Source organism: Callorhinus ursinus, unplaced genomic scaffold (genome assembly GCF_003265705.2).
Source record: "Callorhinus ursinus isolate GAN/ISIS: 27379988/994484 unplaced genomic scaffold, GSC_fseal_2.0 scaffold117, whole genome shotgun sequence".
NCBI lineage: Eukaryota > Metazoa > Chordata > Mammalia > Carnivora > Otariidae > Callorhinus > Callorhinus ursinus.
The window spans coordinates 471,872-492,058 of NW_027397179.1; the positions used below are offsets into that span (position 1 = coordinate 471,872).

Genomic DNA, 20,187 nt, shown 5'->3' on the forward strand with positions numbered 1-20,187 from the left:
TAGGACCCACACTCATTCTTTCCATAATACATCACAAAATTGGGATTTAAGCGTTCTCTGTTAAAACATAAGTGCACAAGTGGTTTCTCAAAACATACTTGCGTGACTTTATTTCCTCCAATTCTTTGGTGAGTTTCTCATTTTTTTCTTGAGCCTCATGTAACCGACGCTTCAAATCGCCAATCTCCTCTTGGGCTTCAGATTTAATATCATTTGCAATGACCACAGCAGTCTGGAGATCAGCCTGAAACTGCCGCCATTCCGCAGATTCTTCCTACATTAAAAAACTAAATTTTTATTTCCAAAAGAGAGCAATAAAGACTTACTTAAAAATAATAAAATGTGTTTATGACTGCACTGTAATGCACTATCCCAAATGATGATTAATTTATTTTAAATCTCAGAGAATTGTTATTATCATTTCTAGCAGCTAACAGGTAATACAATCATTAGTAGTGAACTTGTTCTTAATGAGAAGACTTTCTAGCTGCTCTGCCTCACGAGAGTACTCAATCAATATCAATGACAAAAATGTCAAGTCTCCCTTCCTTATGCAAGTTTACAAGTCTTATGAAAATAAACACATCGTTCGAAATTTACAGCACTTTACCTCTGAAAAGTAAATAATGGTGTGTGAACCATACTGAAAGATTTTACAGTGAAAAACTATAAATATCTTGACATCAAAAACTAACAGGAAAAAAAAATCAAAAGTCAAGGAAAAGGAAGAGGAAGCCTGAAGAAAAACACTAAACTCAAACTAGGCAGACAAAATCATACAAAGAGAGAAGCTAAGGAACTGTACAGTCTGTGGCTTCCCACAGCCACGGAGGATGCGGGTGTGACTGGGTGGACAAGCCTCCCCAGGGTGTCGCTTCCACCAGACCCACAGCTGTCCAGTCCCGGGCCCAGGATCCATTACCCCAAAGCAATTTTCTGACACCATGAATACAGCCTGGTAACTGAGGCATGACCCAAACTCGGAGATGAGCTTCCCCCACCTCTGCAGCAGAGTAGCACTGCTGTCGGCAAACTGATCAAATTCAAAGTAGACAGAAAACCCAGACGAAAACAGCTTGGTTCGGGACACTTTCTAATCAAGAGCAAATAATTTTTCTTTCCAAAATATAACACTTGCTTCCTAAATCCATCTTTTTAAAATTACCATTCATAAATTACTAGTAGATTCTTATATCCAGAATCTAGCACCAATCCCAACTTGAAATGATGGCATTTGCTTTCTGCCCAAAGCCCAGTAGGATCAGTATTTTAACTGTATCTGAAGCTTAAGATGAATGCTAACACGATCAAGGACTACACTGTACTCAACTTTCAGAAACCTAGGTATTCTAATGAGATAATACATGAGGATTTAGCCTACCCGAAGTCTCCTGTGGAGTGTCTTGATTTCTCTTTCCATGTCATGTTTTTGGTCCTGGAGTTTTTTAACCGTATCTGAAAAGAGCACAGAAGTTTAAATATTTATTCTTAAAGCTGTGTTCCAAGGAATAATATAAAGACAGGTATTTAAATATGACATTCAAAAAAAAAGTCATCCTGTCCAAAGACTTTTTATTTTTAATACAAAACTCTAAAAGAAAAAAAGAATGTTCAATCCAAGTATTTTTTTTTTAAGATTTTATTTATTTATTTGACAGAGAGAGGGAACACAAACAGGGGCAGTGAGAGAGGGAAAGCAGGCTTCCCGCGGAGCAGGGAGCCCAATGCAGGGCTCGATCCCAGGACCCTGGGATCATGACCTGAGCCAAAGGCAGACACTTAACAACTAAGCCACCCAGGCGCCCTGTTCAATCCAAGTATTAACCAATATTACTTTCTAAGGAAAGTATCAAGTTTAAATCACAATTTCTGGATTGCTTCCTTCCTCAGTGTCTTAATTCTGAAACAAAAAGTTAAGTAAAATCAATTGTTAGAAACACACACATTGTTGGCTCATTACCAATCAAAATAACACTATTATTAAAGTGTGAACTTTTGGGGCGCCTGGGTGGCTCAGTCCTTAAGCATCTGCCTTTGGCTCAGGTCATGATCTCAGGGTCCTGGGATCAAGCCCCGCATCAGGCTCTCTGCTCTGCTGGAGGCCTGCTTCTCCCTCTCCCGTTGCCCCTGCTTGTGTTCCCTCTCTCCCTGTGTCTCTCTGTCAAATAAATAAATAAAATCTTCATAAAAATAAAAAATAAAGTGTGAGCTTTTAATCAAAAGGTTATTAAACTAAACTCTTTATGAAAGCATAGCTTATTTTACACACTGGAATAAATTCCAGAAAAGTGGTGAATCAGAAAATTTTTACAAACAATTCTCTGGGGAGCTGCTATTTACATTAATTCTATGGAAAGTCTTTTTATAAAATAAGTGATATATTCATAAAATAAATCAATACTCCTTAAATTATTTCTTACATAATATGAATTTTCCTTAAACAATTCCGCTTTCACTGTAAACATTAATGAGTACCACTAATATGCAAAGTACCATTCTAGATAGAGTGGGAATGCAAACATGAAGGCCCAGTCAAGCCCAGTGCCCCTGGAACCAGAAATGTACAGGAAGTCACATTCTATTTGGAAGTTCTGCTCAAAAGTCCATGTTTAAGAGGAAATGCCTTAGGAGGAGCCCACTGGTAACTGACACCCAGTAAATCTATCACAGTTGGTTACCCTGACAGCTCAGGGACCGAGCACTTTCTCATGGCTTAAGCACCAGAAAAGGCACTGACATCTGGTGACAAATTCTCTGACTTTGCCTGCCACCCCCCACCCCCTCCAGGAGAGCCCTATCCTTTCTGTGTTCCAACTCTGTGACTGTTGCTCCCAACACTGTTACATTTCTTTACACATCTGTCTCTACCACTAGACTGAAAACACTTCAAAGTCAGGAGCTATGTGGTGACTTCACAGCTCCAACACCTGGCACATGGTAGGGCTGTAAAACGGGATAAATGTATAAATATGCAGGCTAATGGAGGGAGCAAGAGAAAGCGATACTAAAATCAGAACCTAGGATTTTTTAAAAAAATATTCCACTGACAGAATTGAACTCTTTATTATCAGGGACATCATCACTATAGACACTGGTGTTTCTGAGTAAACATTCCCTCCTATTCCTTACACTTACTTAGTAGCAGGAACCTAGGCATAGTGAACACCTTCGTGAGGTGTCACATGTAATCAAAAAATTGTCCTGGCTGGCTGTCGGTGGAGCATGCGACTCTTGATCCTGGGGTTGAGGATTCAAGCCCAACGTTGGATGTAAAGATCACTCAAAAACAAAATCTTCAAAAAAAAATCTTGGGGGCGCTTGGCTGGCTCAGTCGGTAGAGCATGCGACTCTTGATCTCGGGATTGTGGGTTCGAGCCCCATGTAGGGTTTAAGAATACTTAAAAATAAAATCTTTTCCAAAAAAAAATCTTCTTGGGGTACCTAGGTGCCTCAGTTGGTTGAGCGATTTCGGCTCAGGTCATGATCTCAGGGTCATGGGATGGAGCCCCAGTCACTCCCCAGCAGGGAGTCTGCTTTTCTCCCTCTCCCTTTGCCCTTCGCCCAACTCACATCCTCTCTCACTCTCTCAAATAAATAAGGCGTTAAAAAAAAATCTTCCTTAGGTTAACAAATTACTTTTTTTTTTTTTAAAGATTTTATTTATTTATTTGACAGAGAGAGAGAGAGACAGTGAGAGCAGGAACACAAGCAGGGGGAGCAAGAGAGGGAGAAGCAGGCTTCCCACAGAGCAGGAAGCCCGACGCAGGGCTCGATCCCAGGACCCTGGGATCATGACCTGAGCCGAAGGCAGACACTTATCGACTGAACCACCCAGGCGCCCCAACAAATTATTAACTTTTAATCAACACCCTAAAGTAGGAGTGTGCTGTTGTCTTTTCTTAAACTGTTCATCTTCCCCCTCCCAATTCCATCAGGAACCTGCTCTGCTGTAAACCTCTGTGACATGATACCTTTAATTCAACATTGATACATTTGTGTTCAGATATTTTTATTTTTTTTAATTTTTTAAGTTTTTATTTCTTTCTTTTTTGAGAGAGAGAGAGAGCACATGAGCAAGGCAGGGAGGGGCAGAAGGAGAGGGAGAGAGAGAATCTTAAGCAGGCTCCACGCTCAGCACAGAGCCCAATGCAGGGCTCAGTCCCATGACCCTGAGATCATGACTTGAGCTGAAACCAAGAGTCAGATGCCTAACCAACTGAGCCATGAAGGTGCCCCCAGATATTATATATGTGTAATAATTATTATAACTATGTCATGATGATACATTTTCTAAACCTGAATAAAAAATAAATGAGATAAAACATGGGAGGAAAACCTGGCCAATTTTGGTAGCCAGTAGTTAACTCCCTTCCATTCATCAACACAAAACTGTTCAACAAAGTTGGGGCCTCTGAAATAAAAAGGGTTCAAACTTTACATTAACTCAACAAACACCTCATAAGTACCTCCTTTGTACCAGGCTTTTTTCTAGATGCTTAAGATATAAGGGAAAGGGAAAAAAAGATATAGTCCCTACCCTCTTAGGGACAGAGAAGAGGATGTTTTCATAAAAAAAGATTAGATTTTAAAAGTCTGTCTCTGTACAAGCTGCTTCCGACCTCATTTAACCTGGAAACTTAGGGTCAAAAGGGCCATTCAATTTGGTTAAGAGCAAAGTAGACACTGGTGAGTGAGTCCAATACCCTGATCCATATCTCTGGAGGCAAGGATGACTCAAACCAGCATGGATCATCGGCTCCCGTATGACCTACATACAGATGAATTCAAGGTCTTGGTGATATGATCAGACACAGATAAAAAGGACAGAAGCTGATATATTTCTAGTGTTGGGAACACTAGGAGTTACACCTTTCATTTACACTATATTTAAATGCAAAAACTGGGGGGCACCTGGGTGGCTCAGTCGGTTTAGCCTCTGCCTTCAGCTCAGGTCATGACCCCAGGGTCTTGGGGTGGCGCCCGCACTGGGCTCCCTGCTTGGTGGGGAGCCTGCTTCTCCCTCTCTCTTTGCTGCTCCCTCTGCCTGTGCTCTATCAAATGAATAAATAAAACCTTTTAAAAACTAAATAAATAAATGCAAAAACTTTTATAATTAAAACAGGCAAGCAAAAAAAAAAAAAGTGAATTTCTCCTCCTCAGCTGAAACAGTTTTCCTTTTTTTCTGGTCACAAAAGGCATATCTATGTATCTTTAGATAATTCACATAAGACAAATCACAGCAAATCTTACTACTGCTCACTTTTAACATCTGGTGTGTCTTGATTCGCAGGTGACATTTTAAGCCACCTGGCCATCTTAGACTGGTCATAAAATCCTAGATTTCATTCATTTCTTTGGTTGTTATTCTTTTCTCTTTCCCAAACTCTACATTCATGACCACATCATCACTACTCTTAAAAGGACATTCTTCTTGGGGCACCTGGGTGGCTCAGTTGGTTAAGCGACTGCCTTCAGCTCAGGTCATGATCCCAGTGTCCTGGGATCGAGCCCCGCATCGGGCTCCGCATTGGGCTCCCTGCTCAGTGGGAAGCCTGTTTCTCCCTCTGCCTGCCACTCCCCCTGCTTGTGCTCTCTCTGACAAATAAAATCTTTAGAAAAGGGGGAGGCATTCTTTTCAGCACCATGTATTTATTATTGGCATGTCTTATTAATCCTTTTAAACAGAAAGGAAAGGAACCTGGCAGCCAGTGGACATATTTAGGCAAAATAAAGTGCACTACAAGTGTTTCTAGGGAATTTGACTTAAACTTCATGAATCATAACTGTATTTTCACTTTGTAACATAAAGTATTAAAAATGACAACAGGCTTTTCCTCCTTGGAAACCAAAGGAGTATGTACGTATGCTCTTGTTTTGAAGACTAGCTTAACAAAACTGCCATCTGGCCCAATTAACGGTCACACAGAAGGGCACTGTTAGTCTTCAAGTCTGGGGCCGCTAAATGCGCTAAAACTTCCTCCTCCAAGTTTTTCTAAAATGAGGGGACACTGCCATCTACTGTCTTCAACTCAAAAGCAACATTACATTCTATCAAAGAACGGAAGAACTACTATGATCTCATTTTTAATTACAAATTATAATTCAATTTTACAATGTTATTTTTTATTCTAGAAATCAGGTAAATTGTTATTCTCACTGGTATTAGACCAACTTTGCTCTGGACAATTCTGGGCACTGCCCTGCCCATTTAATAATGGGGTTCATAATCTTTTCACCATTAAGAGCTCTCATCCCTGACAAAGAAGGAACAATCAACCAGGCCTTCATTCTGGCCCAGTTATATGCCCATGATACATGCAGATGTTACTAGGGAGCTACCATGAGCACAGACTCAACCTATGGCTCCCGGGGGTATAAAAATCAATGAAAGGTTGGGGCGCCTGGGCGGTTCAGTCGGTTAAGCACCTGCCTTCGACTCAGGTCATGATCCCAACGTCCTGGGATCGAGCCCCACACTGGGGTCCCTGCTCAGCAGAAAGCCTGCTTCTCCTTTTCCCTCTGCCTGCTGCTCTGCCTACTTGTGCTCTCTATCTCTCTGTCAAATAAATAAAATTGTGGGAAAAAAAATCAATGAAAGTTCACAAGCAACCTTTCGTGGCCTCCAAATCCAAGAAAACCCTCAGGGTACTATTGATACCTCAGTGCTGTCAGACCCTTACATCCTTATCGAGCACCTCCAACTAACATCAGGTGCAACTTCTAGAGGAAGGGAAAGGACAAGTGTAAACAATCAGTTAAAATACCATGCCTTAGGGGCACCTGGGTGGCTCAGTCGTTAAGCGTCTGCCTTCGGCTCAGGTCATGATCCCAGGGTCCTGGGATTGAGCCCTTGAGCCCCACATGGGGCTCCCTGCTCCGTGGGAGGCCTGCTTCTCCTTCTCCCACTCCCCCTGCTTGTGTTCCCTCTCTCGCTGTGTCTCTCCTCTGTCAAATAAATAAATAAAATCATTAAAAAAATAAAATTAAAAAATTAAAAAATAGATAAGTAAATAAAAAATAAAATACCATGCCTTAGGGGTACGTGGGGGGAGATGGGCAGTATATCCAGCCACCAGGCCACAGCTTTATCCCCAAACCAGAATTCCTGATGCTAAAAGAGGACACAGATGAGTTTCAAGTGAACTGTTTACTACTTTTATTTTTCTTTATTTTTATTCCTCATCCCCCCAAAAAGTAGGTAGAACTTTTCCCCTTCAATTCTAAAAGTAATGCATGCTTAGAACAAAAAGTCTGGGAAACAGAAAAGGGTTGCAAAAATAAGGTTACTCATGGGGTGCCTGGGTGGCTCAGTCGGCTGAGTGTCTGACTCTTGGTTTCCGCTCATGTCATGATCTCGGGTTTGTGGGACTGAGCCCAGCGTCCAGGTTCCACACTCAGCGGGGAGTCTGCTTCTCTCCCTCGGCCCCTCCCCCCTGCTCGCATACTCGCCCTCTCTCTCTAAAATAAATAAACAAACCTTAAAAAAATAAATAACTCATTATTTACACTTGGCATATATCCTTCCAAACTTCATGTGTGTAAATTTTTTTCCTCAAATAGGATTATAGTATTTATACTTCTTCATAAGCCTTTCCACTAAGCAGGAGATAATGGATATCTATCAACAAATACAGATCTGCAGCACTATCTAATGGCTGTGTTAGTATTCCATCAACTGGACATATAATTTATTTTAGCAACCTCCTATTAACAAATACAATGGTTCTACAATTTTTGTTATAAACACAGGAAGTGTCTTTACACAACTGTTCAGGTATTACTTGAGGACACATTTCTAGAAGTGGAAGAAGGAAGGAAGGACCATTCGAAACTATCAACAGGACCCAAGTTAATCCGTTAGAAGGTTCCAGCTCAAGAATGCAGAAATTTTTTTGAGAAGTCACCATGTTATAAAATTTATTGTACAGGATACACTGAAATCAGTGTATCTTAAGGAACATCATTATGCCTGGCCACCATTTCAGTGTAATGTTGTATTTAAAATATTTATGATTTTAATTACAGAACTAATACACATGGCTCATACTCTACTGCACCATTACCTGCTTTATTCCATCTACGGCACTTTGTGCTGTACACACAGAGCTGCCTAATTTGTCCTCACTGGTAAAATGGCAGCCACAGTAGGGATGCACTGTGCACATGGGTTATTACTAGATCTCAACTGTTGGAAGTAGAGGTAGTTTCCAAGTTTTTGTGGTAAAGCAGCAATTCTGCAACATACATATCTAAGTTTACATTTGCAAACTTATAAGAATGTTTCTAAAGAACAGATTTCTGGAAGTGGATTGCTAAAGTACTCTTGTACTTTAAATGTTGATCAATACCCCAAAAAGGCTGCAATAATCTATACTCCTTCCAACAGTACATGAGAGGGCCCTTTTCCCCTCTCCTACACTATCAATCTTTTTTACTTTCCACACCTGCTAAGTGAAAATTGGCATCTTGTTTTGAGTTTCTTTGCTTTTTTAGTGAAATCAAGCATCTTTTTTCATCTTTTCTGCTTATCTATTCATACGCTTTTGTTAGCTAATGGATTACCCCAATATCACCCATGTATATAATCTCTTTATATATTTGATATGTGTTACCAATATTTCTCCCAATGTCCTTTATTTATGGTACTTTTGTTTTGCTGAACTGAACATTTCAATTATACAGTCAAATAAGAGACTTTCCTTTATGGCTTCCCAGTATTCTTTAACATTTTTTTTTTTTAATAGGCTCCACACCTAGCATGGAGCCCAATGCAGGGCTTGAACTCATGACACTGAAATTGAAACCTGAGCTGAGTTTAAGAGTTGGATGCTTAACCAACTGAGCCACCCAGGTGCCCCTTCCCCATATTTTTTAAAAAGGCTCTTCCCACCACAGAATTATACTACACTCCTCAATTCCTTCTGCTACTTCTCTTCTCTCAGGCCACCCTTGTTTACAACCGTCACTAGTGTTCCACATAAAAGTGCAAGACCTGTGCTAGATGTCAGGCCCTGGTCCCCAATCTCAGGAACTACAGAGGGCATGAAAGGAGCTATACATACTTGCAAGCACACACAGAGCATAACTACACAAATACTAAGTTGTTGATAAATTCATTGTAACAAATGGGTACATCACCACATCACCTGAGCCACACCTGAGATCTCCCTGGTGCCACTAACCCTCAACACCAATCAGCATTGGTTTGCTGGACTAGTGGTGAGTCAAGTCACTAACTTTATTTCTTTGGGCTCAGCTGAGTTGTTTCCTTCTGCTGTTTCTCTTGGAAGATACTAAGTCCTGGTTGGCCTTACCCACTTATAAAGGACAAGGATAATTAATATTAGTGACTTCTACGTGTTTCTCAACTGTGAAAGCCACTGTTCTAACCACTGGCCTCTCCCTTCGATACTGGCTAAAGGCTCTGCTGATGACACATTCCTACATGGGGCCCTCCTCCAGAGGTACAAGGACATACAGTGGGTGGCTTCAACCAAGGCAACAGGGGTGAGGTGGGGTGTGGGTGTCTGTATGTGTGTTTGTGTGTGTGTGTGTGTGCACCCGTTTCACCACTGGGCCAAACTGCTTTTCCCTATGTGTGGTCTTCATTTCTCCAACACAACATGGCAGCCTGCCGTTACTTCAGGGCAGGCTTTACTACTTCTTTTCCTCATAGTAACATCATGGCAGGAGCCCCTGACACCATATTCCCCCTTATTTAGAAAAAGAATCCGAGCCTGGGGGCAAACACCAGAGCCAGCACCCTATAGAGGAGAGGGCAGTACAAACTCTGGCAATCCTTTACACCACAGCCTGAAACTGCTACTGTTCCCAGGCCCTATGATCTCTGAGGAACCCCCATCCCCAAAGTTAGGCTGGGAACATCACTACTCAGAGCTTCTGTGTTCTCCTACACCATAGGTTTTTCTGCTGTTTGATTTCTTGATATCCCCAATTCCATCTGCTTTATCTATTCCAGAAGTTACTCAAAATTGTTGATCTACTGATGAGACCCCTCACCTATTTTCTATCTTTGGTTTAGGTTCATTGTAATTTTTATCATTGTAATTTTTATAGAAGAAAATATAAGGACCCGTTTCACTAAGACTTTAGGAGGGAGAGGAAGTACATGTATGGCCTCAGGCCATCATCTTGAGCCGGAAGTCTTAACAGTGTTTACTGAGTGAATTTTACGTCAGATCTTTCTAGTTTGGAATGCTAAATCCAAACACTACGAAAAAGTACTGCAGGCCAGGTCTAGGCAATATGGCACTGACATTATCTGGAAAGTCATCTGGGTTTCCAAATACATCTTATGCCTTGTGATACTGTCCCACACTCACTGAAGCTCTACTCATTTTTTTTTTCAGTCTTTTTTCTCTATCTCCTTCAGACTGGATAGTGCCTAACTGACTGATCTTTAAGTTCACTGACTCTTCTGCATCTCTACTTTGCAGTTTAAATGAAATCAGTAAACTTTTTATTTAAATTTCTCAGTTCTGGAATACATATTAGGTTTTTTTTTATAGTTTTTATTTCTCTGCTGAGATTTGCTATTTATTCATTCATTATAAGCAGATTTTCCTCAATGTCCTAGTACAGTTACAACTGCTGCTTTAAAATCCTGTCTACAGAGTGTCTCGGTGGCTCAGTCAGTTAAATATCCGACTCTTGATTTCAGCTCAGGTCGTATCTCGGGGTCATGAGACTAAGCCCCATGTTGGGCTCCCTGCTCAGCGGAGAGTCTGTTTCAGATTCTTTCCCTCTGCCCCTCACCCCACTTGGGCACTTGGCACTCTTTCTCTCTCAAATAAATAAATCTTTAAAAAATAATAAAAATGAAAATAAATAAATAAATTTCTGCCCACTAAATTCCGAAGTCAGGATCATTTTGGGGTGAGGAGTGACTACCAAGGCGTACGGTTTCTTTTTAGGGTGATGAAAAAGTTCTAAAGTTGACCATGGTAATGGCTGCTAAAATATTCCACAAAAGAAAATCTCAATTTTTCGGGGCGCCTAGCTGGCTCGGTCAGTGGGGTGTGCGACTCTTGATCTTGGGGTTTTGAGTTCAAGCCCCATGCTGGGTGTATAGATTACTTCAAAATAAAATCCTTTAAAAAAAAAAAAGCTTTATTTATTTGAGAGACAGACAGACAGCACGAGTGGAGGGGCAGAGGGAGAGGGAGAGAGAATCTCAAGTGCACTCTGTGCTGAGCACGGAGCCCGAGGCAGGGCTCAATTCCAGGACCCTGAGATCATGACCTAAGCCGAAACCAAGAGTTGGATGCTTAACCAACTGTAGCACCCAGGTCCCCCCTTAAAAATAAAATTTAAAAAAAAAAAAAAGTTCAATTTCTCAATTAACAGCAAGTCCCTTATTCTAAGTGCTGATTTAGCATCAATCCCAAGCGCTAGAATTTGCTAAGAAATAAATTAACTCCTATCAGACTATAGAGATATAACAACTAGTTTTATGTAATACTTGCTTGTTATGAAACTTGCTTGGATCCTGGTTCCTATAGAAAACTATAAGACATTTTGGGGAGAGCAGAGAAAATGTGAATATGAGCTATTAGATGATACTAGGGAATTATGTCAAATTTTACTAGATATGATTACGAGGAGAATATTTAGGAGTCGTACTGAAATATTACATGTCATGAGGTCTACAACTTACTGTCAGCTGATTCAGTTAAACACACACATACACACACAGGAGGTAAATACTACAAAACATTAATAACTGTTACATCTAGGCAGTGGGTGCTAACTATACCATGCTACCAGTATTTCTGGATATTTGAACTTTCATTCCAAAAAACTGGGGGGAGAAGCTACGTGGCTAAAAAGAAATTTTATTCAGGATTTTCAGCCACTTAATAATTAAAATCCACATAATGTTAACATAATTTTATTTTGGCAATGATTTTTCATCCCAGGGATCCTTATCAGCTATTTTTCTACCTATTACCCCAGTTACCACAAGATGTCACTCTTCCCATGTTCAAATCAAAAGTCTTGCAAGGGAAAAGGCCGTTATCAGTACTAAATGGAAAATGCACTCAACTTCCAAGTTAATCTGAAAAACTTTAGAACCTTTTATATTTAGGAAATAAAGTTAAATAAATCCTCTCAGTTCACAGACAATGAAATACAGACTAGATATAAATGTTAAGCTGAAAGTTTTTTAAAATTTCAGATAAGAAAGCTTTATCTGCAGGACTATCACTATCTTCAAGAAAACAGTCCCACAGTCAGCTACTTTAGTATCCAAATGTCTCAGAATGTTCTAAATAACCCTGGGGTCAATCCAGAGAAATGGGGCCAACTAGCCAGAGCTCAGGACTACAAGACTTGTTTAGGACTCCTGCAGATAAGCCACTCTGTCTTGGAACTACTTCAGATCTCCCTGGGGCGCCTGGGTGGCTCAGTCGTTGAGCGTCTGCCTTCGGCTCAGGTCATGGTCCCAGGGTCCTGGGATCGAGCCCCACATCGGGCTCCTTGCTCTGCGGGAGGCCTGCTTCTCCCTCTCCCACTCCCCCTGCTTGTGTTCCCTTTCTCTCGCTGTGTCTCTCTCTGTCAAATAAATTAATTAATTAAATCTTTAAAAAAAAAAAAAGGATATACATCATGGTTCTTTACCTCTAACTATTCAGTGTGTGGTTCCTGAGTATAGAGACATTTACTTACGTAAACACCGTACGGTTATCAACTTCATAAGCTTATACATATGTTTATCTAGCATCTTTTTTTTTTAATTTTATTTATTTATTTGAGAGAGAGAATGAGAGAAAGAGAGCACATGAGAGGGGGGAGGGTCAGAGGGAGAAGCAGACTCCCTGCTGAGCAGGGAGCCAGATGCGGGACTCGAACCCGGGACTCCAGGATCATGACCTGTTCCGAAGGCAGTCGCTTAACCAACTGAGCCACCCAAGTGCCCTCTAGCATCTAGTTTTGACCAGTTTTGTCATAACATCCTTTATAGCATTTTCCCTATAGTACTAGACCCAGCCTAGACAAAGGCATTACATTTAATTGTCATGTCTCCCTAGGCCCCTTTAATCTGGAACTTTGCCTTGTACGACATTGGCATTTTTGAGGACTACAGCACTTCTTGTGCTTTTAGTAAAACATACTTTATTTTTTATCTATTTAATGTTCTTTATGATTAATTGAAGTTATGCCTCAGCCAGAATACGGCTTAGCTGATGCTGAGTCCGATTCTGTGTGCCTCTGTCACTTACACAATGAACGAAAGTGTTGCCCAAATTTTTCCACTGTATAATTTCTGGCTGTTTCTTTTTCCTCACTTGCAACATAATAAATAGTCTGTGGGAAGCCATTTTAAAATCACCCGAATTTCTGCTCCGCAACAAACTGTCAACACAGAAATGCTTTGCACTATTTTTGTAACTTTTTTATAAATAGTCTGAAATAATTATCAAATAGTTTCAAAAAACTTAAAGCAACTTAAAATTAGAGTTTCAATTTTACCAGATCATAAAATCTCCTTGGTAGGGAGGAAAATCAGACAACAAATAAATACCTGTGCCTTAGACATAAGATTATGAAGGATCGATTTGTCTCAGTATACTTGCAATCACTAAAAGTAAACAATAAATGGCTTTTCCTAAGACCTAGAAATAACAATCAGCTTTTCCTTCACACGATTTTCTATAACTAAGCACAGTTTTAAAGCAATGCTTCCACTTAACGAAAAAAAAAGCAATGCTTCTTCCTTAGGGGAAAAAAAACAGAGCAGTCCAAAGATGACTGCCTACTGTGTGAAACACGCTTAGCCACATGCCTATTTCTGCTGGGTACCGTCTACTGCACGTGCATCACTGCAGCAGTCAGAGCATTCCATTCTGTTACTGAATGCCAACTATCCCCACTCGCTGAGATGGGTAAGACAAAAAGGAGTGAAAAGGTCCCCCCATCACTTACTCTCTAAATCGGAAATAATGAGGTTGTCATGGAGTTTCACGGCTCGGTGTTGTTCTACTTCATCTTCAAGTTCAAAGATGGTTTCTTTCATGTCGCTCCTCTCTGTCTCTTTTTCTTCTAGCTCTGATCTTAGTTTCTCTAATGTCATATTCAATTCTTCTATTTGTTTCTTAGCTTCTTCTTGGAAGGCTCGGTATTCATCTTCTACCTATACGGAATCGATGGTGCGGATTAGAAAAGTGACAGCTGCTCTAAGAAAAATTCCAGAATGGAAGTATACACTGTTCCAAAGGAAGCTGAGCGTGAACTGCTGGGTATGAACTAAAACCACCTGTGTAAAAACTGTCTGAAAGTATGAAAAAGCACTCTACAATAATATAGGATTTTACGTAATATGCTTAAGCATAATTTGTTGCCACATCACTGACAAATTATATTGACATATCACTGAACTTAACTAGGTTATGAGGAAATTTTGGTAATTTTTCCTTCTCCAAAGTTTGGACAGCAGGCATGCATTTGATTAATAATTAACATCCTCTCCCACCAAAAAAAAAAAAGTCTGATGTGTGACAGTTTCATTACCAAAATAAAAATGGAAACAAATTCTCAAATACTGTCGCTGCAGAAGTATCAGCTCAAAGTGCCCTCCAACACATATGCTCCAACAAATAATACATTCCCTAAATTGTATCTCTAAACATCATCACTAAAATAATTTAAATTATTTGAATTTTGGCCAAAGATATACTAATGTTTCTTACTTTAAAAATCACTGCACTAAAATAAGACATAAAATGTAAGACAGAATCATTGGATAACTCATGCAAATAAACCCTGCATCAGCAATCACATGGGGCACAGACCCTTGGCCGCAGCGCCAGCAACCCCAGCTGTAGTTCTGCAGGAGTCTTCATTATTGTGGTAGATGTAAAACAAGGGGGCTGGACCCATGATCGCTAAGGTCCTCGCCAGCAACAAGACAGCCCTCTAACAAACAGGAACCACCATACTCCAAAAATATTTTTTAACTCAAAACAACTCTATTTGAGGGCGCCTGGGTGGCTCAGTTGGTTAAGCGACTGCCTTCGGCTCAGGTCATGATCCTGGAGTCCCGGGATTGAGTCCCGCATCGGACTCCCTGCTCAGCGGGGAGTCAGCTTCTCCCTCTGGCCCTCTTCCCTCTTGTGCTTTCTATCTCTCATTCTCTCTCTCAAATAAATAAATAAAATCTTTAAAAAAAACAAAAAAAACTCTATTTGAAAAACTACAACCACAGGAAAAGGGGGAGACATTACTGATCCCACAGACAGGTCTACTGGCTCTCATCTTTCCTATGCCAAAATGCATCAGAGATGAGGAGGTAAAACTGCATGATATGACCCCCTGGGCACACCCAGATTAGAGACAAATTCTGTTGTTGTCATTCTAGTCCCTTCCTCTCACAGGCAGGAAAACAGTAACAAAACGCAAGTGAGTGAAAGTGACATTATTTTAAGAATACTTTTGACTATATCCCAATAAAGAAAACCATTCTCAAGCTTTAAAACAAAATCAGCCTTAAAAAAGTGAATGACAGGGGCGCCTGGGTGGCTCAGTCGTTTGGCATCCGCCTTTGGCTCAGGTCATGATCCCAGGGTCCTGGGATCGAACCCCGCATTGGGCTCCCTGCTCAGCGGGGAGCCTGCTTCTCCCTCTCCCACTCCCCCTGCCTGTGTTCCCTCTCTCGCTGTGTCTATGTCAAATAAATAAAAATAAAAATAAAATAAAATAAAATAAAATAAGTGATACATCACACAAGTGATACTGGCTTTCAGTAAGTACGGTGTGTACTGCAGCTGCATAATGCTGCTCCAGAACATTTTATCTACCTGAACAGTACCTTTGCAATGGTGTCCTGCAATCGATTGGCATCATTTCGGGTGTGAGCTAGGTCTTCCTGCAGGCTACTAGCCAGAGTCTCTGCTTTTTCTTTGTCCAGCCTGACACTCTCCAGGAGATCCTGAATATCAGACTTGTCTCCAGAGTTATGGATGGAATACAGCTCCGCCACTTTCTGCTTTTCATTCTCCAGCTGAGCTTTCAGGCGGTTCATCTCTATCTGATCACTGGCCACTGTGGCTTTGTACTCCTCTAATGTGGCTGCCAAGGCTGCTTTACCCTTCTGCTCAGACTCAATAATTCGCTCCATATGGTGATTGCGTTCTTTGAGCGCCCCTATCATTTCTTGAGCTTCCTTGTTGTCTTGTTCTGCCATCTTCAAAGTATTGCTTAAATGCTGCTGGACACCGAGAAGCTGCTCTCGTTCAAAACGGGCATTCTCTGCTAGGTCCATATAACGTTGCTCTAATTCCATATAGCGTCCGCTTTTCACATCCTCGTCTATGACATAAGAAATGTGATGCTCATCGAGAAGGGAGCGGAAATATTCAATTTGTCGGCTAAAGTGTTCCAACTTATCACTCTGCTGACATAAAGACTCCATAAGAATAACCTTCTCTTCTCCCAGCCTTTCATTTTCACTATTCAGTTCCTGGGTTATCTGCTGTAAATCAGCTAGCTCTTGCAGAGTTGCCTGAAGTTCTTCACTTGTGCTGTGTTGGTTCTCTTCCATCTGATGTATCCTTTCTGTCAAGCAAGCGACGGACACTTCACTCGCGTTGCCACTGCTCCCCTTCCGGGAGCGCTCTATGCTCGGAACGCCTTCAGACTCTGAGGACGATGGTGCGTCCAGGGCATCATCGCTCGACGTGAGAGGCTGGTACACCTCACTGCACTCGCTGTCTAGGTTGTCCATAGAGTTACTGTGCTGATGGTCCATGAGGGTGTTTTCATCCTGGCTCAAGAGATCCTCCACGGAACCAGGGGCAGAGCCTTCCACTGAAGAGGTCAGGGTCCCTCCTCCATCGCTCTGGTTGCCAGGGGTGATTTCTGGGCTCAGGGACTGATAACCAAACAGTTTTTCGGAATTGTCTAACCTCTGCTCTAGGGAAAAGCCCAGCGCGTTCAACCTGTCCTTTAACATTCTGTTTTCGTTTTTTAGCTGGTTGAGTTCTTCCCGGATGGCAGTATTCTGTTCCTGCAACTGCAGTAAAGTGGACTCGACATCAGTTGGCTGGTGAGCAATGATGGCTTCCTTCTCCTCAGATTTTTCATCACCCTCGGAATGATCCTCATTAATGCCCAGCTGAGCACGCATGTCTCGGAGTTCATTTCTCAAATGTAAGATTTCCACATCCTTGGTTTTTGCCAAAGTAAGAAGATCTTTCACTTTGGCTTCCAAAGCAGCTTTGTCACTGATCTGATTGTCCGACTTAGACTTGCTCATGCGAACGTCACATTCTGCAGCCGTGCGGCTGCGGGAACGCTTGGCCAATGCCACGTCATTAGCTCCCTGACCTGCAGAAGGTAGTTTTTTGCTCTGGCTTAGTCGGGTACGCTCACGTAATCTTTCTCTAGTAGAACCGGATTCTTTATTACCTATGGAAGTGCTCCGCTTGGTTGAAGAACTGGTGCCTAAGTGTTTAAAACAAAGAATGGAAGGCAAAAATATTAGCAAGAAAAGGCACAGAGGTTATGCCCGAGGTCTAATCAGATGAGATCTAGAGACCTACACATTGATTCTGACCGACATTAATCTTGTGTTAGGTTCTGGTTACTGTAAAATTCCGTTTCCTCAAAACCAGATCATTCATCTTTTAATTATTAATAAAAAAGAAGTTATACACTGAATTGTATACTTTAAAAGGGTGAATTTTACAAAATGTGAATTATATCTCAATAAATCTATTACATAAAAAAAGTTGCACATTAACTTGAATCCTAAACCATGGCTTTAAACAAATGTCCAAGGGCATAGTATTCTAGGGCAAGCTAGATAAAGCGGACTCTAGGATTAACCAGTCAGGTAGCAAACTAACAGTAGAAGCAGATGGTAAAGAGAGATCCCAGATGAGCAAGAAGGGAAAGGCGGCTTCCGGACAAACAAAAAATCTAAGCTACCTATGATAAACACAAAGCATGATCAAAGTTAAGTGCAAAAAGTTTTTCACATCATAGCATGTCACGTACATAGTACCAATAACATTAATTATAATAAGGCTCATGTGTACTTAGCACTTGCTTTACACACACACAGATGAACACTTCACATACATTAATTTATACAAGCCTCATTATTATCATCATGAAGAAACTCACACACAGAGATGCTAAAGAATCTGCCAACACCCCCCATGTAGTAAGTGGATGAGCCGAAATTCAAATGCAGGCAGTCTGGCTCCAGAATCTGAAACTTAAGAAGTATGTTATGCTGCCTCCCTAAATGTTAGAAAACAATAATGTACTAATGCTAACTAATGATGGCACATTATCAAATATGCTACATGAATCACTATTACCTGACTGCTAAAATTCTAAACCTGTGAAAACTGACATGATCGTGTGTTTAATACAGGAAGAACAGGAATATGCTTACCTATTAAAACTTAAGAAATAATTAGCTGCTTTTTACTTTGTAAAATAAGACCTAGACCTAATCCCGTAAGTATTCTTAAGAACCTGACAGTTTTTTATGTGGCAGGCACCAGGCTGCAGAGGTTAAGAGGGAGAAAAAGGTCGATGTGGTATAGGAAGACAGCCAGTAATTCTGCCAGGGATGAGGTGTAGAGCAGGGGAGGGAATTCTGGCTGGCCACAGGACAGGATGAGGAAGCAGAAGTGAACAGGACACACAGCAAGGAAAAGTAAGGTCATACAATGAATGGAAGCAGCAGGGGAAGTTTTTATGGGGCCCTGAACACCAAGGGAAATTTAGTGAATCCCACCGTAAATGTTCAATAAATGTTCTGGAGCAAGAAAGACACATGGAGAACAGCATTTTTATGAAAATGAATTCAGACAATGCTAAGTGAAACATCTGAGGAAGAAGAGCAGTCAAGGAGGAAGGTGGGCAGAAGAGCAGTAAAAGCGAAGGAGGGCCTACATTTGGGTAGTGAGATCGGGATCTCGCAAGAACACAGAAGGGATGATACATCTGTAACAGATTTACAAGGTAAAAGTAACAAGATGAGGAGAAACAATTGCAAATGGAGGCCAAAAAAGGAAAAGGGTGGTATAACCGAAGTATTCATTCTCTCCCCCATTTCTGTAGACAGTACCAATCATCCTTCTTTTCCAAACCAAAACCCATCCTAAGAAGGAAAAGATCTGGGCATGCCTGAAAGACAAAAGGAAAGGAGACAGTAATGAGGGGAGGGATTGATAATGCCCCAAAAGGAAAGGAGAGGTAAAGGAACAAGAAAGGAAGAGAGAGAACATGACAAAGAAAAGCTCCCCTTCTGGGATTATTGTACCCAGTGAGTAGATGGAAGAATCTGAGTGACAGACAGGTGAAATGGTCTTAGAGAAGTCACGGGGAATAAATAAAGGTAGAGCAGATCAACTGAAGAGTTAAGGATGTTGTTAGGGGCTCAACTGTGTCCTCCAAATTCATATGTTGAAGCCGTGACGCCCAGTACCTCAGAACTGACTCTACTTGGGAAAAGAGTAAATAACGTAGAGAGGTACTTATATTACCACGGGGTTTGTTACGGTGGGCCCTAATCCAAAGATCACATAAAGACTGGTATCTGTAAGAAGAGGAGACCGGGACACAGACACAGAGAGAGGGGTGACCATGTGAGGAGACAACGAGAAGAGAGCCAACTACAAGCCAAGGAGGGAGGCCTCAGAACAAATCAAACTGGCCGACACCTTGATCTCAGACTTCTAGCCAGTTCTGGTGAGAAACTATATGTCTGTTATTTAAGCCACCCAGTCTGTGTAATTTGTTATGGGTGCCTTAACAAACTAATACGGACGTACAAAGCTGCCTCCAGTAGAGGCAATGGATCCAGGGAGGAGAGAACTGAATTCAGCTGGAGGGCAGGTAGCACTGGTCAGAAGGGAACCAGGGTACAAATGCAAGGGAGCTCTCCCAATAAATTCTAAAAGCTGGAGGGCGCCTGGGTGGCTCAGATGGTTAAGCGTCTGCCTTCGGCTCAGGTCATGATCCCAGGGTCCTGGGATCGAGTCCTGCATCGGGCTCCCTGCTAGGCGGGGAGCCTGCTTCTCCCTCTGCCTCTGCCTGTCTCTCTCTGACTCTCATGAATAAATAAATAAAACATTTAAAAGAAAAAAAAATTCTAAAAGCTGGAAATAAGAAGAGCTATAGACGGTTATTAAGAGTACTTAATTTCTG

The 20,187-nt window shown here is 41.4% G+C and overlaps 1 protein-coding gene across 1 annotated transcript in view; it reads right to left on the reverse strand.

Annotated features, from left to right (window-relative positions):
• Positions 1-20,187, reverse strand: part of SPECC1L (sperm antigen with calponin homology and coiled-coil domains 1 like) — a 105,990-nt gene that overhangs the window by 63,716 nt on the left and 22,087 nt on the right. The window contains exons 4-7 of the mRNA XM_025857318.2: positions 15,830-17,463; positions 13,948-14,155; positions 1,382-1,455; positions 99-274 (exon numbers count right to left, since the gene is read on the reverse strand). Of these exons, the coding sequence (XP_025713103.1) occupies positions 99-274; positions 1,382-1,455; positions 13,948-14,155; positions 15,830-17,463 (2,092 nt within the window). The remainder of the gene's footprint in view (positions 1-98; positions 275-1,381; positions 1,456-13,947; positions 14,156-15,829; positions 17,464-20,187) is intronic.